The following is a 27,455-nucleotide window of genomic DNA, read 5'->3' as shown; positions in this document are numbered from 1 at the left end:
AAATAACTTCTGTAGATAAAAGGGAATCCTATCTCCTAGTTTGCAGGCAATGATAGAATCCAAATGAGTATCTTTGAATGTTGTTTTCATGTTAGTGAAATTCATGCTTAGTGGAACTTCTAAGAGTCTTTCCTTCACACCCCATTTTCAGACAATTGATAAATCTTTTCAATTCTCAAAATTTCTTAATCTCCTCCCCCCTCTCTTTTTTACTCACAAAGCTACTTCCTTAGCTTAAAACCTCATTATCTCTCACTTAGATCATCAAAATATGCTCTTAATTTGTCTGCTCAAATGGTACCTCCTCTATGAGACTTCCTTCACTCACCTTAAGTTGGTAATAACCCTCCTTTGAGATCATATTTGTAATTCTTATTTGAGGAGCTCTTATATAACACAAAAGGTCCACATATACTTTGGAAAAATCCTTGTATCTTAGGCTCAAAAAACAAAATCTAAAAACTTCACTATCAAGCAATTTAATGTGTTTTTAATGGAGTTATGTAGCTTATGATCCATGTATATAAAGTAAATAATGTCTATCTGTCAACAAGCATTAAAAATCTACTATGTACCAGACACTTTGATAGTTACCGGGGATAAAAATGCAGATTGAACCAGTCTCTACTCACAGTGTATATTCTATTGAGGAAAACAAGAACCTATAAAAACATAAACAGGTATAAACTTAATGAATACTCAAACATATAGAAATACAAGTTTGAGAAGGGGACAGTAGCACAGTTAAGATCAGGAACGGCTTCAAGTAGAAGATGGGGACTGAGTGATCCTAAGAGACTCTATTTAGCAGAAGTAAATAAGAAGTCAATCCTAAGCAAAAGAGATGACCAGTATAGAAAGTCACAGGGGTGGGACACGGAGTGTCATGTTTGATAAATAGAGAAAAGACCAGCTCAGCATCTCATCATCAAATTCCCTTTCAAGCTTATAGTTCAAAAAGTTCGAAATAGAAAAGGGGGGAAAAAAAAAAAGGCTACTCTGAATAATGATCCCTGAGTTTGAGTTGAATCAGAAGTTAATTTGAGGTTACTAATTTGGGAAACCTTTTGTTAATATGGACTTAATCACTTTTGTGTTTCAGCATGCACATCTCTGAAAGCCAACAAGAATTCTTCAGAATGCTGGATGAAAAAATTGAAAAGGTATGAAGTTAAATAAATATTTCTTGCACTCTGAAAGGGAATATACTAGGAGCTCTATTTTGTGCGTGTGTGTGTATGTGTGAATTAGGGTCACATTAATATTCAGTGACTTTCTTTTTTCCATAAATTACTACAGAAGCTAGTTGTTATACTGATATTTTTGTAAGGACATAAGAGCTGAGGGTTAAGGCAAAAAATCGAATGTGGCTATGAACTAATCTGTGGATTGTACAATCTATAATAATGGTCCCCTTCTCTGAGTACCCTCTGGTTTTCTCAAAATCTCTGGTTCAGTGGAAGCAGTTTTACCTTCAAGCCTTGATCATCTGTTTATAGGACTGTGGCTTCAGGGCTTTCTACATGTGGCGAATTAATAATGTAAAAGAGAACAAAAATCAACTAGCCTTTGTCCTATAATCAGAGCTCACTTTAACAATCTGTCGATCATAAGTGTCCATGGAACATGGTACTGGCCTACTTGGTTCCTGCTATATTTATACTTGTGATCATTGTTATTACTAAAAAGCTTTTGAAAAATATAATTTGTCAATGCCTTTTTTCTTTATATCACAGCCATTTCTAGTAGGAAACCTTGTTCCACCCTATCTAGAATGAACCAACCATGCAAAAGAAAAACAGTTAAAGCCATCCAGTACAATTACCATAACTGGCAACATAAGACAACTTTCTGCCCTACCAAATATGTTGAGTTTTCTGTTCTGTAGGGCAAATATTGGTTTTTCAGTTACTCAGAGTTAGGTTTCCTTTCAAGTATCTTTTTATTTACATTGAAGTTATTTTATATGTTGTTCTCTTATAGCTATTTACTTTTCTTATTTTCTTATATTTCTTACTTATTTTTCTCAGCCTCCATTCACACAATTCTCATGTCTCTCTGAGTTTCTCATAATCATCATTTCTCAGTGCACAGTACCATTCCATTAGTCTTCTTCCACCATTCCCCAATCAGTGGGCACCTACCTTGTTTCCTGTTCTTTAAATTGCTGCTTTAGATGTTTTCATATATGTTGGATTTATAGACTTTTTAACCACTCTTATTGACCTTGAGGGCTCTGAATCTTGCCAACATTTCACCAGACCTTTTCTAGATTTAATCTTTTGCCTGCTTAGACCTCTCTAGTACTTCCCAGATTCCTAGTCCTGCTTTTGTCCTATTCTTATCCCATTCCCAGTACTAATTTTGGTCCCTTCTGGATATGTGGATCCTTAGTATGATATATAAAAATTATTGTTATTATTATTTTTAATACATGCCATGTTCTGTGCTAAGGACTAGAAACACCAAAGAAAAAACCAGCAAAAGAATAGTCCATGTTCTCAAGCAGCTCACAACAGATACTTTGAGTTTTTTTCACTAGTGAAAAATGGGCATACACACTAACCCAACCATAACTGTTAGCAGAATACCTAAGTGCAGCAATGACTGGCCAATTTTAGGAATGTGGTTTCTGTCTAGAAAATGGAGCTTACCTAATCGACTCTGCTGAAACTAGAACAAATGACCTTGATCTTGTTTAGCACTTTGTTCTAACCATCTAAATAAAGTAGAATATATAAAGTCCATTAAGGACAGGCATTGTAGTAAATTGAGGTTTGGTTTCTGAACTTCAAGATAAGCAAGTAGATATATTTAAGAAACAGTTAATCAGTTTGGGATACTATGATTTATAGAACTGATATTTATTCCTTGAGGGGAAGATCTGTCCTTTAAATTCAAAATGTGGGACAGCTAGATTGTATAGTGGTTTAGAGCACCAGCCCTGAAGTCAGGAGGACCTGAGTTTAAATCTGGCCTTAGACACTTAACTAGCTATGTGACCTTGGGCAAGTCACTTAACCGCAATTGCCTCAGGGGGGAAAAATGGATGAGAGAGCTTTGTTCTAATTTAATTGAGAAATTATCTCAGTTTTAATTTTGATTTCTATTATTCTCATAAGTTTCTAAGTTGTGATCCATAATTTCACAAAAGATTTTTAAAAAGCATTGGATTTCAGTTATTCATAAGCAGTGCTTCCCACAATGACATGGGAGAGCAGCTGCCTCTTCTCTTTAATTCATCATTTTATGAACTACCAATATGTGACCAATGAACAGTTCTATAAATTGTCATTCTAATTATAGCAATGTGAACAATAGAGGAAGGTCATAGATAAAACTGAGTATATCTGACCTATTCCCTACAAGAATGTAAATACTTTTTCCTGAAAATGTTAGTGTTGATTATAGTGAAATTTTGTGTTGCCCCTAGTGGATTAAGCACGGCTTTTCTCAGTAGAGAGGTGTAATTTTTATAAATCTACAAACTGGTTGCCAATTTTCCTGGAACAGAAAGGCTTGTCATTTCCGCCTACACTAATAATCTTTTGTAAGTAAAGAACCAGAAAAGGAGAAAGTGCCCTGTTACCTTTTAACAAAGTCTTCCTTTCTTTTCTGTTTTTTTGCCTGGCTTCCTGGTAATAAATAGATTTGTTTGGTAGGCTGGACTGTTGTATAAAAATTTAAACCAAAAATAAAGTTTTTAAAAGTTTACAGAATATGATTAGTCATTGAAGACTCACTTTTAGAGAAAGTATTTCCAAACTATAATCCTACTTTGTTCTCTTAAATGTGGAGGTTATTGCTTAAGTCTAATATAGGATCTTTTTCTTATATAGATAGGAAAATAGGAATGCTAAGAGAAAAAGCAAAATTTGTGAATTGACAAGTCTTGAATAGAAATTTTCTCTAGACTGTGAGTAATTGTAGATTGTATAAAAGTATGGCTTCAGTCTTACTAGTTCCTGGATTTTTGACCAAAAGAATTGTGACATAATGTTACTCTAGCCTCTCCTTTCTTCTATCTTTTTTTTTCTAATCCCAAATGTGGATATTAGTAACCATTTTTACACATCTACTCCTATTTTATCATCATTTCTGAGAAGAAAATGTCTTTGAAATATTAGACTACTTCTTTTCCCTTCAACACTATCGCAGTGAGTAAAAGCAGAGAATTTCTATAGAAAACATCTCTTGTCGTAATGTTAGACCTTGAAACATCATATCACTCCAGAACTTTGAAATGTATCTACATATTTCTATAAATGGCCTCCCTAGGTTTTTTCCATTCCCAAATGAAAAGTATTCCAAAAGTCTTGGTGTAGTTTTAAATTTTATTTTTATATTCTCTGAGTTTATTCTTTGTATTTTGAAGGGCTGAATTTAAATGTATTCCTACACTAAAAAACTTAGACTCTAGCAGGAAAAAAAGATAACATTATTAGAGACATGAACAAAATTTGAAGACTGAGGAATGTGTAAGTATGTATATATTTACATAATAAAGCATATATACATATATACAAACATGAACAAATATCTACCACAGTATGCTAAATTATGAAAAATTGAGCTTTGGGTTTTAAAATTTTATTTGCCCCATAATTTGTCACATAACTCAATTTCTTCTCCTCAGATCAATATGAAATTAGATTAAATAAACCTTGAGAGATTTAAACTAACCATTCCTTGGAGTCATACCCTTTATTTAACTATTTATTGTTTATGGGATACAGCTTGAAACTTGACCATTCATCCCTCCTTTCTAGATATTTCTGGTTTGCTCTACTCAAAACTATTTTTAGCAAGAAATTCATGTAGTGATGATTTTTAGTAGAATCTTGTTAATTAGTCTTGTTAATTCTAATTCATAAGTAGTGATGGCTCTGGGCCATAGCATATCTTTAGAATATTTAGAGAAGAATGATATGCTAAGCAAATGAACAGTTTTGAAATGACTTTTTTATTCCATTCATCAAATACTTATTAAACATCTACTAAATACAGAGCATTATGGTTAGGTACTCAGGGAAAACAGTTAGATAAGACATAATCCATGCACTAAGCAAACTTAAGGTCTACTAGGAAATGATGTCCAGGGAATTAAGGTCTTACCAACATGAGTAAGGCAATCTTTCTTACAGTTAGTAACATCTGAGTTGGAATATAAAGGGACTAATAAACAGGTGAAGCTGGAGAGAGAAAACACTTTTTTAAAGAAATGGAACAACACAAGCAAAAAATACAGAGGCAGGAAAATTTGAGGTACCTTCAAAGGAAACTTTTGGTTTGATTGGAGGGCCCTATATGTCATGTGTACCAGGAAGGTAATATGAAGTAAGGCTCAGGAGGTAGACAAAGGAGTTTGAATTTTACTCCTTGGACAGTAGTGGCTGACTGAAATTTTTCCAGCACAGGAATGACACGACTAGATCTATGCATGAAAAACTGACTTGTGCAAGTAATTGATTACCAACTTAAAAAGAAAATTTAAAACTTCTAAAATCATTTTGCTGCTTTGTGAAATAATGTTCCAGGCTAGAGACTATGCTTTATACTCCTGTTGTGGACATGACTAAAGAGGAAATTCCCTGGACTTAATTTCCTATGGTGCTTACTAAACAGAGATTATTACTCATTAGAAGAAATTCCAGAAGACTGTATGTCTGGCCACTGAACAGATGTATTATTTGGACAATGACTGAGAAGAATTCTCAGAGGATTCAGAAGAAAAAAATAGCATATTTATAACACTTTATGGTTTACAAAACTTGAAACAAATATCTCATTTGAGCCTTATAATAACCTTTGGAGGTAGCTGCTATTATTGTCCCCATTTTTCAGATGAGTAAACTGAAGCAGGGATTAAGTCTCACAAATAATAAGTTTCTGAGGCCACATTTGATCTTAGATCTTCCTGACTCCAGGTTTAGTATTCTATCCACTAAGCCACCTAACTCCTCTAGAAAAGAAGTGAAGAAATCTCATGAAATGAAAATAGAATTTTTAAAAAACACAGTTATAAGAGTAAGAAGAAATGGAAAGGCAAACTGTGATTTGTGGTCAGAATGTGAAGACAGAAAAGGAAGTTTATGTTGTGATATCTTTACTGTTTCCCTGGTCCCACAGATATTCTTGGTTGATACCTACTGACCCCAGAACCAAGCAGAGAAATTTCTGCAGGCTGCAGCATGCCCTGAAAAATGTACATGTAGCTCCAAAAGGCAGACGACTCTTCTTACTTTATACCAGTAGATAGGGAGTTCTGGAACTGTTGTATATATATCTTGGTACTCGGGGTATTAATGAGTATTGATAGGGTATTCGATTCCCCCCCTTGCTGCCCATTTGTATTTGGATAAGGAGGTTATTCTATTATTTGATATTCTCACTTGTTATGTACAATATTTTATGTCATATATATGTATATATGTTAAATATTTTTGCTACTGAATGTGTAAATATAATGTGCTAACATCAATGGAATTTCAGACCATAAATTACAAAATTGCTTACAACGAATCTTGGGAAAGTACCAATAGGGGTCAGAGTCAGAATTCTCAGAAGTTTTAGGATTACAGTATTTTTTTGACCCTCCCACAGTTCCAGGCACACAGAAAAAATACAACAAATACTTTTTATTGATCTTTTCTTTGCCTTACAGCAAATCTTACAACATCTCTATTTTTTAAAATACTATATGTACTCAGAAGGCATAAAACACATTTTTTAATAAAATATTACATAATTAAAATATTTAACTGAATTGGATTAACCTCTTCCTAACACTTCTATCCTAGTCTTACAGAAAACAAAATTTCTGTTTTGGCTCTATTGTTGCTATTTGCTTGAGTCATATTACTTACTAGCACTTGCAGATTTTAGCTGAGACATCAAACTTTAGTTCAGATATTTAACTGGTTAGTGATAAAAGAATTTCTGGCTTGGCTTTATTATCTCTATTCATTTAAAAAGAGTTTTTCAAATAACTTGCTCCTGAGTTAATAGTTCTGGTTTAGTTTGCAGATTCCACTTTATCCCTAGTGTTTACTGACTAGTTTATACTTTTACCTGATGCAGATCTTCCCCTTCTACCTTGTCTTCTATCTGGTCTTTGATATATAAATCTTTACCTTCCCCTGTTGCCCTCTGTGAGATTCCATTGTATCTGTCATGTTATTGTAATTAAGATCTATATAAGGCTTTATTTTCCAGCAAACTTCAGTTTTAAGCTTTAAGATCATGAAGCTAGATGTCCACATTGACTTTTATGTACTTATGCAGAGACTGCTCTATGCTCGAGCATATGACAGATCAGTTATTGAAATGTTTCTGCATGTTGTATGATTGGCAACAGTACTTATCAAAGAATCCTTGGGCAATTTTTTTATGTCACTCTCAATCAGTTAGATTTTACTGTATTGAATCTAAGTTTCGCATTCTCCTTAAAAAGTACACCAAATATATGTGACTTAGAGTAGTCAGCAAGCAAACCTTGTCATTCGGTCAAATGTTTAACAGATAATTAAGACAATATTTAATAAATACTATGTAATAGGGATAATTGATCCTGGGAAAGCACTTTAGTCTTTTGCTCTTTCCTTATGATCAATGAGTACTCTAAAATCTAAAGGAAAACCAGCATTTCTGTGGTCCCACTGATTTTGATGTCCCTGATCATTTGTTGCTTTCTATCGTAAGTTGGCATAATGGATAGAGCAGGAGACCTAGAATTAGGAGGACCTGAGTTCAAATCTAGCCTCAGATATTTACTAGCTTTACTCTGCCTCAGTTTCCTTATTTGGAAAATGAACTGAAAAATGAAATGACAAATTCTTCCAGGGTCTTTGCCAAGAAAACCTCAAAAGGGGTCATGAAGAGTCAGACATGACTAAAAAACAAAAATAGTTGTAGTAGTTATGAGAGTTGTCTCATTTTATAACTTTAAAGGAATCTCCTTAAAAGTTTATAAAGAAGAGACAGTTCTATGAAATAGTCCTCAATAGAAAAATAAAGTTAATTACCCTTTGACAATACTTGTTTGATATAGAGAGCTTAGAGCAAAGATACCTACGTTCCAATATTCTGTACTACTTACCAGCTTGATTACCTTGGACAAGAAATTTTTCTGATTCACTGGCTTTGATGACCCTGAATTAAACATTTCTCCTGCCCAGTTACCTGCCAGACCCACTTGGAGAATTAGACACTTCATCCTTTCCCTAACATTAATCCTGGTGCCAATTCTGGTACTGGTTCTGGTATTAGTCTTAATTCCTTTTGTCCAGCCTGGACTTCAAGGTATTTCTTCATTATTTAGGGACATCTGCTGTTTTTTAGAATTAGAAAAACTGAATTAAAATCCTGCTTTTCTGCCATATATTAACTATGACAAATTTTTTTAGCTTCACTGGATCTCTTTCTTTGTCTGTAAAATGAAGGGATTAGAGTAGACTAATTAGACTGAGTTCCTTTCCAGCCCCAAATCTGTCATCCTGTGATCCTGTAACTCAGGAGTGATGGGTCAGTGTGGCAAATGGATGTAGGCTATTTGGAGAAATCCTTAATTCCTTAATCATTGAAGCACTGTCTCTGAGTGGGCAGGGCTGTCCTGGGAGATAGCAAGTTTCCCCTATACTAAAGCTTTTCAAATTTAGGTTAGATGACCATTTATTAGTGAGGTTCTTCGAGGTATTCCTATTCAGGCACAGGCTAGACATTGGATAACATCCAAAGGCTCTTTCTATGCTTGAGATTATATGATCTATATTAAAGTGTGGCCCCAAGGAGGTTAAGGATTTAGGAGCATTTTCTAGATGATATTTTATGTAGGTCGCACCAAAGTTTTAGAGTTTGTTTTTTCCACTATAGTTTTAAGTCTCCTTAGACTTTATTTCTACTTAGAAGCAGCACACCAATGGAGGAGAGAGGGGAAGAGAAAATATCCACTGTAGCTAGGACTTATCCAAACTAGCACATTAGGGCACTTCTCCCTTTTTATGCTAGATGAATCTAAGTTTTCTTTTGTTTCACAAATTGGTCTACAATTTCAAAGAAATAGAAACCACATAATGATATTCTCTATCCTGGTTAGAATTCAGTGTCTATCCTGGTTAGAATTCAATGTAATAGGGATACATTACAATACTATGTAATAGGGATAATTGATCCTGGGAAAGCACTTTAGTCTTTTGCTCTTTCCTTATGATCAATGAGTACTCTAAAATCTAAAGGAAAACCAGCATTTCTGTGGTCCCACTGATTTTGATGTCCCTGATCATTTGTTGCTTTCTATCGCAAGTTGGCATAATGGATAGAGCAGGAGACCTAGAATTAGGAGGACCTGAGTTCAAATCTAGCCTCAGATATTTACTAGCTTTACTCTGCCTCAGTTTCCTTATTTGGAAAATGAACTGAAGAATCCTGGTTAGAATTCAGTATCTATCCTGGTTAGAATTCAATGTAGATAAGCCCAAATATATATGTCAGGGTTTAGTAAACAGTTATGGAATGAGTTGGTTACTGTCACCTTGACTTGGAAATAATTTCTCTGCCATAAAAACCGCAATATCAAGGTTATGGATCTCATGGCTCCCTGGGCTGCTACAGTCTGCTCCATGCCCAAATGCCTCCAACATCCCTTAACAGTAAATTGGTAAATGCAAGCCATGGGTTCAGATACATGCAGATGCTTCAGCATAATTTATTCCTTCCCTAGTGGGGGAAAAAAAAACTCAAGCATGTACTTTGTTTAATAAAAGGTATTTTGCCCATACCCAGCCCCCCAAAACAGCTTCTTTCACATAACTCTGTGGTTTGGCATCCAGGTATGTATCATGAAGAATGTTGGACTTTGAGTCAGCAAGACCTGACTTCAAATCCTGCTTTGGATCTGTGACCCTGGACATATCAGTTAACCCCACTCAGCTGGTTTTCTCATCTTTAAAATGGGCATAATACTAGCAGCTACCTGACACAGAGTTATTGTAAAAATAAAAGAAGATCCTTATAACATGTAGATGATGAGGGTGTTGATGATGAAGATGACAGAATGTGGCCCTCCTTGTTGAATTTTATATAATGTGACATGAGTCATCAACTGCAAGAAATCTAAAAAAGATATGACCCAAAATTTTCCCAGTTTATTTGAAAAGATTATTGTCATTAGATTTAGCTAAGGAGGGCTAATAAATGAAAAGATTAGAAGGATTCTATTTCCTATATAAAATCATTTAAAGTTGGAAAAGTTTACATTTCAATAGTACCTTCACTTCCTTCAGCCTAGATCTAGCCTAGTGGATAAGAATTTCTTCAGTGTCTCAAGTTTTCAGACTCTTTCTATAGTTCCTCCCTTTATTTTTATGTAAGACCAAGAGAACCCTCCTTTGATCCATGTATATCAAAATAGAATGAGAAAAAGATGCTTTCAATCTGATGAAGAGACAATGTGTTCTTCCTCTGTAATTAGAAACTAACCAAATTCATAAAGCTTTAGAGCTGAAGTGAACCTTAGAAATAATCTTAGCCCAACCCTTTTTTATTATCATTCAGTTGCTTTTCAGTATTGTTTGACTCTGTGAATCCATTTGGAATTTTCTTGGCAAAGCTACTGAAGTGATTTGCCATTTACTTCTCCAGCTTATTTTACAGATGAGGAAACTGAGGCAAGTAGGTAAATGACTTGCCTAGGGTCACATGGTGTAGATATAGTATCTGAGGTCAGACTTGAACTCAAGAAAATGAGTTTACCTGACTCCAGGTCCAGTGCTCTATGTACCATATGGCCTCCCTCTCATTTTATCCCATGGAAAGCTAAGTGCCATATCCAATATTTTATATATAACAAGGAGCAAAACTGGAACTGAAATACAAATTTTCTTGTTTTCCATCCAATGATCTTTTCACTTAAGAGTATGTACCTTTCATTCTCAAAATTCTCTGGGTGCCTCAGTAGTAAGAATGTTTTTAAATAGTAAGAATCTTCTTTCACTATAATGAAATAAGATTATATATTGGTCACTAAGAATGGCTGTGCTTCACTCTCCAGCGGAAAGTAATTAGGCCATGGGAGAGAAATCAGGTATGAAGCCTAAAAGAAATGAATACCCCAAATAGCAAATATATCCCTAGGGCCTACAAGGAGATCACTTTTAGGTGACTGTAGTGGGTCCTGCAAAAAAAAAGCCAGATTTAATGTTCTTTCCACAGTAATACAAAAAGAGATATAGTAGTAGTCCTTGGGGAGCTTATAACAAAAATAAAAGGAGCTGATACTTGTATAGCACTTTGAAGTTTGCTCATAGGCAACATGATGAAGTTTTCCCATCATGGCCATGGGGAATAATAGAAGAGCATAGTTCAAGGTTGCTAATGATGTCAAGGTGCGGTAATAGTAAATTAGTTAAGAACACACTATCCATTTGTAAGTTTTATGACAGGATATGCTTGGATCAAGACTCTTCTAATATCAGAATTATAGGTCTAGAGTTCGAAGTAACTTAGAGACCATCTAGTTCAACCTTCTCATTTTTATCAAGAGGTAAATTAAGACCAAGAAAGTTAGGTCATATCCCTCTAGTCAAAGAAAACCTAAGTGAGTTCTCTAGCACAATGGATTAAAAACTCTTATGGCAAACTTATGGGAAGACAGGAATAGAGTCACATAGGATGTGCAGACTTAAATAGGTTTTGATAAATATCCTTAAAGGGAACTCTCAGTTGGCGAAATCACAGATCTAGAAAATACCTAATGAGAATGAATAAAATGTACTCAGAGATTGATATGTAATCTGTCCATGCCAGAGAAAAGTGGACACGCTGGAAAGTAATGATTAATCAGATTAGGGGTAGACGTGAGTTGAAAGCCAGTATTAGTATAGTCTAAGGAATTTAAATTAAGTGTTGTAGGGCTAACTATAGATCTTTGAGGTTGAAAATATTTTTCTTTCCATGCATTTTAAAAATTATAACCTTTTATAAAATGTTGTTATCTCATCATATGTCATGAGGAGCTGAGACTGAGTACCATTCCAGACCTCATATTGCATAAACTGTAGTCTTTAATTATTACTCCATTTTCTTGAAGATATGTTCATTACCCCTTTCAAAACAGAACTTGAAATAATTCCTCTCTTCCAAAAATCCTTCCCTGGCTGGTGTCAGCTAATTTGTGTTGTGTAGCTGTAAGACTTTTGTGACCAGATTCTGACGTATTTTGCTTTTTTTTCATTGTTTTAAAGTACTTTTCTTTGGTTTCATAGGCACATGATTTATTTTCCTAATTAGTTCACTAAGTACTAGAACTTTATCTTTTTTTGTGGGGAGGGAGAAAGAGTATTAGCTTGTAGGACCAGGTTAGGATCCCAGCATAGCCACTTAAAGTGACCTTGCTGAGACAAATAAGCAACAAACATTTAAGCAGCTCCTATTATGTTCCAACGATTTAGCTAAGTAGGGCTAATAAATGAAATAATCTCTAGTCACAAAAAGTTTACGTTCTAACCTCTCCTGCCCTGGCTTTCCTCATCTTCAAAATGAGAAAGTTGTATTAAATAGTGATTTTTCAGGTCCTTTCTAATTCTAGAATCTCAGGCATCATAATGCTTTACAGAGCTTTCTACAGACACTTGTGAGCTAACTGTGCATTAGGGATGTTACGTGCAATAAACATTTGTTAGGTATCAGGTATGTGTCAAGCACAGTATTAATTGCTGGGAATGTTTTTTTAAAAGTCTCAAGATAGTTCCTGCTCTCAAGAAACTCTCAATCTAATGGGAAAAACAATATACAAACACAAGCTATATAAAGGATGTGGTGGAAATATAGCTACACCAACACTGAGAGGGATTGGGAAAGGCTTACTGTAAGATTATGTGATGATCAATTGTGATGATCAACTTGGATCTTCTCAGCAATGGGGTGACTCAAGACAATTCCAATAAACTTGGGATGGAAAATGCCATGCACATCAAGAGAGAGAACTATGGAGACTGTGGATTGAAGCCTAGTATTGTTTGTTTTTGTTTGCTTTTTCTTTCTCATGATTTTTTTTTCCCTTTTGGTCTGATTTTTCTTGTACAACATGACAAATATTTCCTGTGTTTAAAAAGATTTGCATGTTGAAATCTATATCAGATTGCTTGCTGTCTTGGGAAGGAGGGGATATAAAGAAGAGATAGAGAAAAATTTGGAACACAAAATCTTACCAAAAAGAATGTTGAAAACTAACTTTATATTTAGGGGGAAAATAAAATGTTATTTAAAAAAGCTTACTGTAGAAAAGATTTTAACTGTAATTTGAAGGAAGATGGAGATTGGAAATGATGAGGAGAGCATAAACAGTTATGGGGAACAGCCAGAGAAAATGCCCAGAGGCAAGAGAAAGAGTTTTACCAGTGTCCATTCTAGCTCCTAGAACCTGTTATGAGATAAACTATGAAATTACTTTTTTTTTTTTTTTTGGCTGAGGCAATTGGGATTAAGTGACTTGCCCAGGGTCACACAGCTAGGAAGTGTTAAGTATCCGAGACAAAATTTGAACTCAGGTCCTTAAGACCTGACTTCAGGGCTGGTGCTCAATCTATTGCACCACCCAGCTGCCCCGAAATTACTTCTTAAAGTCAACTATTATTACTTTTAGAAGGTGTTAAACTCACAATTTTAACATTTAGAATTGAGCGCACATTTGATGAAAGGCTTTGGAGATGAAGGATCATTTCATAGACAGGAATTCATTCAAGCAAAAAATATACCCCATAATGCAATTGAAGGGCTCTCAGAATTTGAGGCCCATCCAAAGCAAGGTGTGGGACTGAAGTGAATTATACTGAGTGATACAATTTTCTCTCTTTTTTTTCCCCCCCTTCTTTGTTTTATGTAAGTGAAATCTCAAGTAAGATGAACTTCAAGAAAACTTAATTTCAGGAGCAGCTTTGATTAACAGTATCTTAAGTACAAATATTCATCAGTAGGCAAAGTTCCAAAATAAGAGTTTAAAAAGTGTTTTGAGCTTATACTGACAAAATAAGTTGATGTAAATTCCAGCATATGATGGGAGTTAATTCAGAACAGATTATCCTAAATACCATATGTGGAAAGAACTTTTTTTTTTTTTAAGAGGCAGCTAGATTATAATTTCAGGCTTACCAAACCATAATTCAAACTAAACTGTTAGAAAATAACCACACTAACCAGGGGATTTTAGGTTTAGTACTGGCAGGGACCTTAGAGGACATTTAGTCCAACCCCCATTTTATACATGTGGAAACTGTAAGGGCCAGCAAGGTTGAGTGCTCTGCCTAATGTCACATTAAGTAGTTAAGTGGCAGAAGCAAAATTCAACCTGAGATCCTCTGGCTAGAAATACAACATTCTTTCCAGCAAAGACTTTAATTACTATATATTTCATTTAAAAGTTGTCTGTTTATGCTGCTTGGCATCTTAGTATTGAAACTGTATTTACCTTGGCCTCTTGGGAAGACATAAGCAGGCAGATTCCAAAGTAGGAAACCAAATCAATCCCTGTTAAAACTAAATTATGCTACCCTTTTTTTCCTTTAACTGAGCCAAGCCATGATATAACCTAGATATCTTAACAGGTATTCCTTTTCAAACGAGAGTTCTGAGCCTGACTAAAAATGGAGCATGGTATCCTCTCAAAAAATGGAAATTAAAGCAATCAATAAGCATTTATCATGTGCCAGGTACTATGCTCAATGTTGGGCACACAAGATACCACAAATGAAACTGTTCTTGACCTAAAGAAACTAATCTGTATACGGCTTGTCTCTGAATACCACCATCTAAGCAGTCCCAAAAGTTATACATTTCTTTTCCTAATGAATTTCACCATCATGGCATTTAGCTGTGAGGTCTTTCCTCTCACTCCTCTACCTTTTCTCCATTAGGACTAAACCATCATTGTTCATATCATTGTAGTTGGAAATGTTGAAAACCCTCCCTCTCCCTTTTAAAAAATATTACATCTGGTTAGTTGATCCTTATTCTGTTTCTTGTAAATGAAAAGTTCTTTTGTCACTACCATTATTTCTTCTTTCTTTGTGGGTCAGGGATTCATTCATTCTCTGGTAGGCACACATTCCCTTCACCATCTCGGAATGCATCCCCTCCATGCCATAGTAGGTGGTCTCATGAGTTTCTATGGCCCTCATCATAATCATTATTACTCTGTAGCCCAAGAAACAGTCAGTGGCTGTCACACTCTTGAGTCTCATTACAAATGAGATCTTTTCCAACTGAAATAATAATGCCTGAATCTAATTAGAATAAAACTCATTAGAGTAGTTGATTGCCATTAATGCCTCTATTGATTTTCCTAATGAAGTAAGCAGAGGGAGGAGACTTTAACACAGCACCTAATTATTTTTTCCTTTTTTTCCCCAACATTTTCTCAAAACTGTTGTTATAAATGTGTTGTTTGGGCTGTTAACTAAAAAGCAGCTGAAAAGTGCTTCTTAGATAGAGATTGATCTGTTGTCTCCAGCTTTGAGGTGGGGTCTGCTCCTTAATTTTTTTTTTTATCTTACTAGTCATACTAGTAAGAGAATGGGGTTTTTTGTTATAGTAATAACAATATACATATATATATATATACAATATATTGTACAATACAATAACAATATATACAATAACAATAATAGTAATAGTATAGCCATATTATTAAAGGTTTGTTTTTAGTTTTGACCTGTGATTTCATCAGTCTGGGAAACACTCCATCCTACCCCTGCCTTGCACCTTCAGAGTCTGGATATTTGGGAGGGGGGTAGTCTTGGTCCATGTGTTAGAGACTTGAATCCAGGTCCTGCTCATGCCAAGATCAGCTCTGCCATATGCTGTAACATTTTAATTTTATTATCCCTCTAATTTTACAGTAAGACAGAAAAAATAAAGCCTGACCTGTAGACATTGTTAATATCATATAATCAATCACAAAATGTCCTATGTCTAAGAAGGCATCTTATAGATCTTATAGTCTAATACCCACCCCCTTTTCTAGCTGGGGAAAAATGAGCCTCGGAATTATTCATTGACTTATCCAAGGTCAAACAGTGATGAATTCTAAACCAGAGCCCAGTCCTCCAATTCTCAAACATCACTCTTTGCACTGTATCCTGCTGCTTCTCTTGGCTTTGAATTTTGTGCCTTAGGGCTTGAAAATGCCAGCTGCTTCCCATCACACAGTGCCAACGCTGTAGCTTCACGACCATTTTTTTCCCTTTCTCTTCCTCCTGCCTGTTTATTCCAGTCCCTAATCACAGATGCCAAGGGAAAGAACGAAATGAACTTGGTCTAGTTCCTCTGGATGAAAAAAGAGTTTAAATGCAGTAGATTCTTCTAGAGCTTCAAATTCATTGTTTCTAAAAGTAGGAACAAACTCAGAGAGGGCTGGCTGTTTATTTGTGTTGAAAGAAAGGGAGCTTGCCCATTGAAGCCCTGCATCATGTCACTGCTGCAATAATTGTGCCTGATTAAATCTGGCTGTAGATTTCATCCCAGAAATCCTGTGATCTCCCAGGTATGTTTTTAGTCAAAATGGAAGTGTACGGTCATTACCCTGACACACTGTCTGTCATTGACGTTATCCTCTCCACTTAGGGGAGGGCTCTGCAGCCATCCACAGTTGAGAATGGGGATTTGTAGAAAGACCAGTGGGCTCGGCATCAGAAGAGCCGACTATAAATCCTGCCTTAGGAAATTACTAGCTGTGTAACATTGGGCAAGCCATTTTCCTTCCCCGGAGTCTTTGTCCATAGAAGAAAGAGGGTTAGCTAGACCAGGAGTTCTTAATCTTTTGGGTTTATAGACCCTCTGACTGAGGATGCCTATTGGCCCTTTTTAAAAATAATGTATTTAATGTATAAAACAAACAAGAAACCATTATAAAGGAAACCACCAGTTACATGTTACTTCTCTATCTTACGGCAGATGTTCACAATAACCCAAGTAATGGAAGGATTATTGGCCTCCATTGACTGGAACTCAGGGAAGTTAAAGGGCTTGCCCACTGTAACCAAGCTCATAAGTAGTAGAGCTGGGTCTTAGGCTGTCTTCTGACTCCAAAGGCAAAAGCTCCTTCCCCTGCATCACAACCAAATGCACTAACAGCTCCTTAATACAACCCTTCCTTGTCCAACTTATTAGGAGATTCCATTCTTCAAGCTTGCCGGAGCTTTGTGAAGACTTTCCTTGCAGAAAGTCGCCTTTGAATTTGGTGAAGTTAACCAGTGTGTGCTTTGCACAAGGAGGTGATTGTGCCCCATGGTCACTTATTCTGAATGCCTAAAACATTTTTCACAAAGAGTTCTATTTTGTGTTCTCCTTTAAAGGGGGATGGGGAGGAGAGAGGAATTGCTAGGGAATTAAGCTAGAGAAATTACTATCTTCAGAATTAGCTTTCCCCCTACCTTTTCTGCCTTCTGATAGTTGGTCGATTTAAGGTTCTCTTTTTCATCACAGTGTTTTTAATATAAATGAGATGAAACCACCATTGCAAATACAGACTCATTGTCACCCTCAAACCAGAATGAATGAGTACTATACTGTTCTGCAAGGCTAGAGTTATGCTTTGTGCTAGAGGCTGTCAAAGGAGCCTGCCTGTCTTCCCTCCAGGTGGCTGAATTATTCCTTCCCAAAACCTTGTTGGTATTTCATATGTTTGTCATATTGCTCAGGAAAACTACAGAACAATCCCTGGCCCTGCTATTCTATTTTTCATAATTTTCTTTCAAGATCTCCATGGCTGCAAAACCCCCTTGCATCCCCTAAAATTATCTTCAATTGCATAGAATTATGGCAATTATTAGAATGGAAATGCATTAAGAATCTGGAATTTAATCAAGATAGGAAGCTTCTGATAAGGAAGAAAATCAGACTTATTGTTACCATCTGTGACTTAGCAAGTAAATCCTAAATTGCTACTTAAGGCACAGAATAGTTCATGTAACTAGTGAGTATTAGCAATGGTATACGAAAATCAAGTCTTTCTTATATCAAGCCTAGCATTCTATTTGCTTTTCATTTATATTATTGGTAGTAGTAATAATAATGCCACAATTTTGATTAAGCTAACAATTTCTTGAGAAGCAGCATGGTCTTGTGGATACAGGGATGGCCTTGAAGCTTTGTTCAAATCTTGCTTCTGACACTCTCTGATGATAGGCAAATCACTTAACTCTCACTGTCCCCTGCAATAACATAATATAATATAACATGTTTATAATATAATATTCTATAATATAAGCCCATAAATTGCAGAGAAAATCACCAATTTTTCATTGACAAAAGGTATTTCCAAACATAGAGATGACAGTTCTAGACCACAATACTAATTTCTTAGAAGCTGCTGTGATCAGAAATTCAAAATTATAGTCTTCTTGGTTCGTATGATTTTCAAAAGATAAAAAAATATATCATTTGTAATTGATAATTGCAGCTGTAATTCATACCCCTACCTGCAACTAGGATTCATGTATTAATTGGGTTTCTACTTTTTCTGGTGTACATTTATGTATCTCCATATGTTAAAATTGTATATTGCTCCCAAAACTGTCCCTCATCAGAAACATCTTTCTGGCTTGCTGAGACTTAGTCAACTTTGAGAGTTTTAATGGGAGCTAGAATGATATGACTTTTCTTATGGTTGGAGCATTATCTTTAAAACCGTTATGAAGCACATATTCATAGAATAAGCAGAAGCTGAAAGAATCATCTTCCTGAATTCAAATCAAATATTTACTAGCTGTGTGACTCTAGGAAAGTTACTTACCCCTGTTTGCCTCAGTTTCCTTATCTGTAAAATGAGACAGAGAAGGAAATAGTAAAACACTCCATCATCTTTGTCAAGAAAACCCCAATGGAATTATGAAAAATTAAACATAACTGAAATAACTGAATAACAACAAAAGTCACATGATAGTTATTTAGAAGAATACCACTTCTGCCCAAGATGCTTTGGAACTGAAATAGAAAATTCATGGCATATTCCTTCACTTAGAATGTCTTCTCTCTGGAAAATCAAGATCTTCCTTTCATTCAACTTCAAATTCACTTCATCAATGAAGGCCCTTCCCAGATGATTTCTCCTTGGACTTTTAAAATGTAACCAGAAATTTCTCTGTGTTTCTATTCTCAGAATTGCAGATAAGATTAAATTTATGGGAAAAGATTTTACAGGGTTTCTGGTACAGCCCCCTCATTTCACAGATGAGAGAACTAAGACCCAGACAGAGGAAATGACTTGCCAAAAATCACACAGATATTACATGGCAGAGTCCAGATTTGAACCCTAAACTTCTAACTACATATCCAGTCCAGAAGGAACAGTCTTGTATAGCCTTTTCTGGAAGCTCTCCAGTTTATTAATGTTCTTCCTAAAATATGGCATGATCCTGAACACAATACTTGAAATGTGTTCCAACATAGACAGAGTATATAGCAAAACTACTAACTCCCTTTCATTAGAGTCTGCCTTTATTGATGTAGGCTCATATTTCCATATCACATTATTTGCTTTTTATGAACCGTGAGCCACCAAAGCTTCCAAATACTTTTCAGATAAACTAGCCTTGTATCAGTGTCATTGATTGCTTGAACCCAATTTTACATTTATCTCTGTTACATTTTATCTTAATTTCTCCTCCAAGTCGTAGCCCATCAAGATAGCTTTGGATCCTTAACTTTGCCACTGCTTCCCCGCTTTCTGTCATCAACAAATTTGATGAACATTCCCTCTACACCCAAATCACTGACAAAAAATTTTAAAGAGCTCAAAAGCAAGCACAGATCCCTTGGGATATGCCTCCAAAGACTGATGCCATTCAATCTTTTTTGAACTAATTTCTTTGAAATCCACATCTTTCTATCTTTTTCATGAGAATAGAATGAGAGACTGTCCTTTCTGTTGCTAAACTGAGGTAAATGATGTGTACAGCATCCCCTTGATCTCTCTAATGGCTTTGTTAGAAAAAAGAAGTGGCATTAATCTGGCATAACCTATTCTTAATGAAGCCACATTGGCTCCTTGTAATCAAAAAGATGTTCCCCAGCCATCTATTTCATGATAACATTCTAGGATTTTGCCAACTTTTAAAAATAATATTCCCCTTCTTATACATTGTGTTCTATTCAAAGTTGACTACAGAATTGCTATTCAATCTCTCACCTCCATGTATTTGTAGAAGTTGATTCCCAGAGCCTTACACACACACACACACACACACACACACACACACACACACACACCCCTACCTTCATTTCTGTCTCTCAGAATTTTTATCTTTTTTCAAGACTTAGATCAAATGCCACCCCTACCATAAAGCTGTCTCTGTTCTTTCTGTTAGTGTGGTCTCCCATGTCACTTCCCTACTCAACCAACTCCAGTGGTTCTCTAGTACCACTAAGATCAAAAATAAATTCCTCTATTTGCCATTTAAGGACTTTACAGCTGAGCCCCAACCTGCCTTTCCAGTCTCATTATGCATTATTCCCTTTCCCACTCTTTCCATCCAGCCAAACTGGCCCACTTTCTCTGACTCCCATACAACACTCCTCTCTCTCATCTCCTTGCCTTTGGACTGGAGGTCCTCTAAGCCCAAAATGCACCATCTCCTCCTGTCTGCCTCTTAGAATGCTTGGCATCCCCCAGGGTTGAGTCAAGTACAACTCTAGACATGAAGCTTTTCTCAGTTCCCTCAGCCCCAGATGATGCTAGTGCCATCCCTCCCCCCTGCAAGTTACCTTATATTCATTTTGTTTTAAGCTGGGGTTCTTTACCTTTTTTATGTCATAGCCCTAGTTGTCAATTTGACAAAAACCTATGGAAATTTCTCACAATCATGTTCTTTAAATGAATAAAATAAGATACACAAGCTTACAAAGGAAACCAGTTACAGTGAAATATCCATTTTTTCCCCTTCCAAATTAATAGACCCCACTTGAAATCCATCAGGGAATCCCATTAAGAACCTCTCCATAAAAAAAAAAAAAAAAAAAAAAAAAAGAGAGAGAGAGAGAGAGAGAGAGAGAAATGACCTGGAAATCAAGACCTGAGTTCAAATCCTGTCTTTGACATGTGCTCACCATGTGACTGGACAAGTCACAAGTCACTGAAAAGAAGGTGCTGACCTGCATTGGTATATGGAGTTCTCTTCCCTGTGAGTTCCCTGTACTAATACTTTTGCTAACAATAGTAGTTTGCATTTATCCTAATAATTTAGATTTTGCAAAATACTTTACAAATATAAATCATTTGAGAAGTTAATTAAATAATAAATATCACAGCCTTGCATCTTCATACACCCCCACCCTCATGGATAGATTTCAAGGATTCTGTGAATTTGGATGGAGAAATAATACATCTCTATTTTTACTAACTTTTACTTTCCTTGTAATCTGGCATATTTTGTTCATTTAAAAACATTATTCTGAGAAAAAGTCTTATGCAGTAATTGATTTATAGAAAAAAGGTTCTGTGTTCACTGTTGAGTTGATCAGGGAAGTGTACAGTACACTTTAGAAATATTTTCATCCCAGATGTTTAATTTTTTTAAAGCAATTTTGGGGTTCTAAGGAATACTCCTATCTGCAGAAGCCAATGATACAGATTTGGAACCCAAAGCTTTGGGTGCAAATCTCATTTCTATCATATACATCCATTTACTTTTAATTTATTTACAGTTACTTTGAGCAAGTAATTTATTCACTTATTTGCTTACTCTCTACAGGGGTCCTCAAACTTTTTAAATAGGGGGCCAGTTCACTGTCCCCCAGACTGTTAGAGGGCTGGACTGTAATGAAAACAAAAAGTTTGTTTTGTGGGCCTTTAAATAAAGAAACTTCATAGCCCTGGGTGAGGGGGATAAATGTCTCAGCTGCTGCATCTGGCCCAGGGGCCATAGTTTGAGGACCCCTGCTCTAAGACAAGGGGTTGAAGAAGTTAATCTCTTAAGTCCAGGTCCAGGATTCCTCTCTCCCCTCCTTTATTATCCCCATCCATATGGTAGAATGCAGGGATTCATTAGAATCAGGGCTTCCTCTAAGCAAACCTGTTTCAAACTAAATTTCAGCATAGAAATGAAAGCTATGAAGTATCAGCATTCTTTTTGTTGGCAACTTTTTAAGGAAAAAAAATGTTCTTTCTGATGAGATATAAGTTTCTTAAATATCTGGTTTCTTTTTAGAATTTCTGAGGAAAACTTTAAAGTACCAGAAATAGTAGCATTCATACTCAAATCATCCAGCAATTTTTTAGGTTGACTCTACTATCTTAGGGCAGCTAGAACTTTGGGATTAATCAAACAGTGAGTATTTATTATGCATCTAATTAAATACTCAGTGAACCCAGATTGCACTATCAAAAGAATTATGGCATAAGAAGTTCTACAGCATGTAAATCACTTGAGAAAACATATATTATTTCATCCTTTGGGTTTGTATTCCCCCATTCTAAGCACAGTGCCTCGCAGATGGTAAGTACTTAATAAATACTTGTTGATGGGTGGATGGATGGAAGGATGGATGGATGGATTGATTGCCTAATGGCAATGACTGTTTCCTTTTTGTCTTTGCATTCCCTTCCCTTAGCACAATGCTTGGCATATGGTGAGCACTTATGCTTATTGACTGATTTTTTTTTAATTTCTACATTGAATTTCTTATTCATGTGATATTATTTTTTTTTCCTTTTCTCCAAAGGGTCGTGATTACTGTTCAGAAGAAGAAGATATCACATAGTGCCAATTCTACTAGTCAAAACAGGAATTACTACTGTGTAAATAGATTACAACCCAGTTGAGATCTTTGGGAAGGTCGTCTACAACACACACACAAAAACAGCACTACATAATAAAAGAAGATCGATCGTCTCCATATTGTATGCCCCATTCACTTACAATGTTTCTTAATGAACTTGCAAAGGAATATTGCTAAGAACTGTTCTAAAACTTTGTTGCTGCTAGTTAAAACTTGTTGCAACTTTTCACTCCTCTTGTGTCCAGGTATGCAGCAAAATTCTTAAATTTCACCTTACAGACACGGTTGTTCTTACAGATGCTGCCCAGCTGATTTTCTATCAGATGAAATAGTGATGAACTCAAATACCAAACTTCCATTTCTAGAAGGTTCCAGCTTTTCTGATACCTTTTCCCCTCCCCTCCTCTCTTTAAAGCTGTTTGTCAGCCCAGAGATGGGCCAGAATATTGCTTCTTACTGGCGATTTTGAGCTGGGGAGATGGGGATGGTTGCTATGGCAAGCCTTGTTTCTCTGCTAAGAAGAAATGGAGAAGCTACTATCTATTAAAAGCATGTTGTCCCATGAATACTGGAAGTGATGCCGGAGCAGCAGTTTGCCTCACTTACTAGGTATCTTAATCAAGGACTAAGCTTGCAGTTTTGGCTTTGCTCAGACGCAAATGGAAGTGTGATCGCAATCATTTTGAATCCCTTTTTTTTTCTAAGGAAATAAACATTTTACTGTTTTTATGTATCTTGTCTTCTACCATTCATCTAGCCCAGTTTTTTTGTTTGTTGGTTGGTTTTTTGTTTTTTTTTTTTAAACAAATATCTTGGGTTTTTACAAGTATCTCGTGGGTAGACGCCAAGGCCTTTTGTTGCAATACTGATGTTAGGCTAAATTGCCTCCCTGCTCTTCCCATTTATCCTTTCCCAGGTTTTACCAGGGCAAAGGAGAAGAGGCATATAGCCCCCTCCTTTTTTAACAGAGCACCAAACTATAACATTATTTTTATTTTTTGCCACCAAATACAGCATCCCATTTCTTTATTTCCCCTTATAACAGGTACAGGAACCTTTCCTTTTCTTATTTTCCTCTCTCCAAGGACTAGTTTTGTATATGTACAAGGTTTTGACCTTCTGGGAAAAAAAATGCTCAAGTATACTGGTCATGGTTGTTGAAGAAGCTAACAGCCAGAAGTACCTGGGCAGCAATGGGGAATGTTGATTGTGTGTTCTGTAGAGTTTATTTTTCCATATTATACAAAGAGGATGATCTCTTCTCAAAGACAGAGGTAATATTTTTAACAAATATTGTCACAAGTAAATAGTAATCATAAGGGGGAAAAAAACTTTTGTATTTTTTTAAATGAGTTTGATAGCTTTGATGAGGGCTCTCTTTGTTACTTTCAGGAGGAAGGGCTACCATAATGAATGCATTGCGATGCTGGTCATGAGGTTCTGGGGCTTTGTCCACATAGTCCACATGGCATAAGTTCAGTCACAAAGATTATTCCATCTTCTCCAGTCTTGGATTGTGACCTTGAAAGGGAGGCACTTGTGAATTCATTAACACTGCCACCCTGTGATGTTTAGTGGTTCAGACTTTCCAGGGAGTAAAAAAAGATTTTCTGCCAGGGAAGAGATCATGGTTCTAAATGTATTCTTGATGAAAGGATGAGATAGGACTTCAAATGGACTTCACCTAATTGATGGCAGCCATTCATTCATGTGCCAACTGCATTTGTTTTCCTTGGTTTTGGATGAGGGGAAACTGAAGATGGAAGAACTTTAGTCAAAGGGATGAGGAGCAAGGACTTAAACATTATCAACAACAATAACAAAAACAAGCCTTCTTTCAAGCCAGCATAGCAGATATTTGGGGAGCAATTGTGATGGTTACATAAATAGGGATAAAGCCAAATTGTAAGACTTTTTATCCTGATCCAAACAGGAAAATGTCAGTTCAAGTCTCCAGGCTTTGGAAGGCATTTTGCTCCCTTCATCCTCCATTCTCACTCATGGTTTTGGTCAAGGGATTTAACTGGTTTTCCTCAAGTGAACTGAAGGTTAGTTACAGTCTGGGTACCTAATTCTACCTCTCCCACTCCCCACTCCATACCCAGTCCAAAAACTTCTTGCCTTGGATTCTAGCAATTTGATGATATGATTGTGGCATTTTCCATGATGGCTCCTTTATTGGTATTGATCATAAACCAAAAAAATATGGATTTGAATCTCCACACTGTCCTTTTCTACCTGTGTGACCTTGAGAGGTCATTCAACCTCTCTGTGCTTCAATTATTTTGTATTTAAAATGAAGGGGTTGCACTAGAACACCTCCAAAATTGCTGCCATCCCTAAATCTGATTCCATAATTAAGTTGGTTAAATCAAGTCTTCCATGTGACTCCCAAACTTGGTGTCTCACTGTCTTCCCTAGAAAATGACTACCTTTCCCCCCCACACTTCAGTTTCCATAAAAAGCATTTTTAAAAAACATTCTGATATGTTGCACATCTATGAGGAATAATGTTCTTCAAGAGTCCAGCCTTTAATCATTTGAATGAAACCAGATGGGTCCCCTCCATGGACCCAGCGGCTTCCCACTGGAGGTGCTCTTGGGTGTCATGCTTAACAATGAGCCCCTATCTGATGTGCACAAGTGATTTCATCTGTAGTCACATTTGGCAGATCTAGAAATAGATCTGGGAAATGGGGTGGTTGAGCTGGTTGGCACGAAATGCCTGATTGTGTTAACAACATTCAAAACTGTCTGTTTTCCATTTGTTGGTTCTAATCATAAAATTGTCAAATGACTTTGTGGTTGTACTTCATTTTTCAAAGCCTTTTGAAGGGATCTAAAACAAAAATATTTTGACTCTTCCTCCTGTGCAGCCTACGATTAGACAGTATTTCTGATGCAGTGAAAAGCAGAAGCTGATTTATGGGAGGGTGCAGCTCTGGTGACTGATAACACTGTAGCCCTAGCTCAAGGGAAGGGAGGGAGGGAGGCCTATTAAGGTGGAGGTTAGAGAAGGGTGGGAAGAGATCCCAGCTCTACAGGGATACAGGGATATCTCTATGGGGTATTTTCTATGCTGAGTACTTTTCAAAGTATAGCTCCTGGGCTGCCAGTAGGCGTGGTGCAGCTGTCAACAAGATTTAAAGTGTTTTTATACATGTCTCATGTGCAAGGAGTGGTGGTGTTATAAAAAATCAGGAGTATATAGATGTAGCCTTTTCATTGGCAAGGAGTCAGAATCACCCAAGACTGTGGTCATAATGGAATACATTTGCGCTCACGCCTGGCAGAAACCTTTAAAGAAAACTTGCATCACTGCTTCTTCTTAGACCCAGGCTATGAACAAGAGTAGATTGTTAGGGTCTATTTCAGGATACATGAAGCCTTAAGTCCAGAGGAAAGAAATAAAGTCCATAAAAACAACAGCAGTCACCTCTAAAAGAAAATAGTTCTTTTAATGTATGCAGCATAGCTAAAGAGAGGAGATTGGGTTAGATCCTCTAAATAACCAGTGACCTCACTCAGTTCAATTCAGAAAACACTTATTAAGTACTTATAGTGTGTAAGGGATTGTTCCAAGTGCTAGGGATAAGTAGAATGAAAACTTGGTCTAACATCCCTACCCAACTCAATTATTCTTTCTTCTGAGCCAGAAACCTAAAGCTTTATTCAAAGGAGTACATTCAGTTTTCAACCTCCACCCACAAAGTCACAAAAAGAGATAGAAGTCTCATCCACGTTGGCAGGACAGGCAAATTACCATATGAGAAATGATTACCTATATGGCAAGACAGCGGACAATGGCAAGCACAGTCACTAGGGAGCCTACTTCAGGAAGGCCTTTTTGCTACCATCCCATTTCAGAGATCATCCAATGTCCCTCCTTCCTAATTATTCCATGTCCCCTAATGTCAGGCCTTCTAAAAACATGATGTCTGTAGGAAGGAAGTATGATGATGTCAATGACCTTACATGATTGTTATTTGTTTTGCAAATAGCATGAGTTGTCATAGAGATTAGAAAGTCCATGTTAATGGATGACACAAATGAATGACAGAAAATGTGCTTTTCAAAGATTGTTCAAAAATTAAATAGTAGATATTGTATGTTGTAATGGAAGGAGCCTAGAGTGAGAAGTCAAACAGACCTGAGATATCTGTTATTTATTACCTGGGTGAACTTGGACCATTCATCTTTTTGGATCCCAGTTTCCACCCCCAGTATGAGGGAGATTGGACCAGATGACCTCTAAGGATCCTTCCACTCATTCTGTAACTATGAAAAGATACCTACAATGAACTTTTGTTACGATTTAGAAATGGTTGCAACTTATCAACCACATACCTCCTCTATTCCACCATTACAAAAAAAAAGGGCTTAAATATAATTGTTTTGTAGGGGAAAGAAATGTCAAAGAAAAACACTAACATAATCATGCTTGGCTTTTGATATTTTTTTTCCACAGAGGGAAAATAATTGGTGTCTGTACAAAAAAAAAAAATTTAATTAGCCAACACTGTTATTAGTTACTAGTTTACACAAATGTGCCATCCATATTTTTGGATTGAAAGGCATTTTCAGCTATCTATTTATATTCTCAGACATGAGGCTTTTCTTTAAGCTATCTAAAACCTCAATAGAAAAATGAGACCTGGTCTGGGAAGAAGTTCTATATGGTTAAGGAC

The 27,455-nt window shown here is 36.2% G+C and overlaps 1 protein-coding gene across 5 annotated transcripts in view; it reads left to right on the top strand.

The window, feature by feature from the left end:
- The window catches only part of C4H1orf21 (chromosome 4 C1orf21 homolog), a 278,222-nt gene extending 252,657 nt beyond the window's left edge, over positions 1-25,565 (top strand). For all 5 annotated transcript variants that reach the window (XM_051998791.1, XM_051998789.1, XM_051998790.1 and 2 more), the window contains 2 exons: positions 1,103-1,163; positions 22,711-25,565. In XM_051998791.1, coding sequence (XP_051854751.1) covers positions 1,103-1,163; positions 22,711-22,749 — 100 coding nt within the window. In that variant the 3' untranslated portion in view covers positions 22,750-25,565. The remainder of the gene's footprint in view (positions 1-1,102; positions 1,164-22,710) is intronic.
- Positions 25,566-27,455: the final 1,890 nt, after the last annotated feature.

The sequence above is a fragment of the Antechinus flavipes genome, chromosome 4 (assembly GCF_016432865.1).
Source record: "Antechinus flavipes isolate AdamAnt ecotype Samford, QLD, Australia chromosome 4, AdamAnt_v2, whole genome shotgun sequence".
Taxonomy (NCBI): Eukaryota; Metazoa; Chordata; class Mammalia; order Dasyuromorphia; family Dasyuridae; genus Antechinus; species Antechinus flavipes.
The sequence above is the reverse complement of the archived record's forward strand: the minus strand, read 5'-3'. Positions and strand labels throughout refer to the sequence as shown.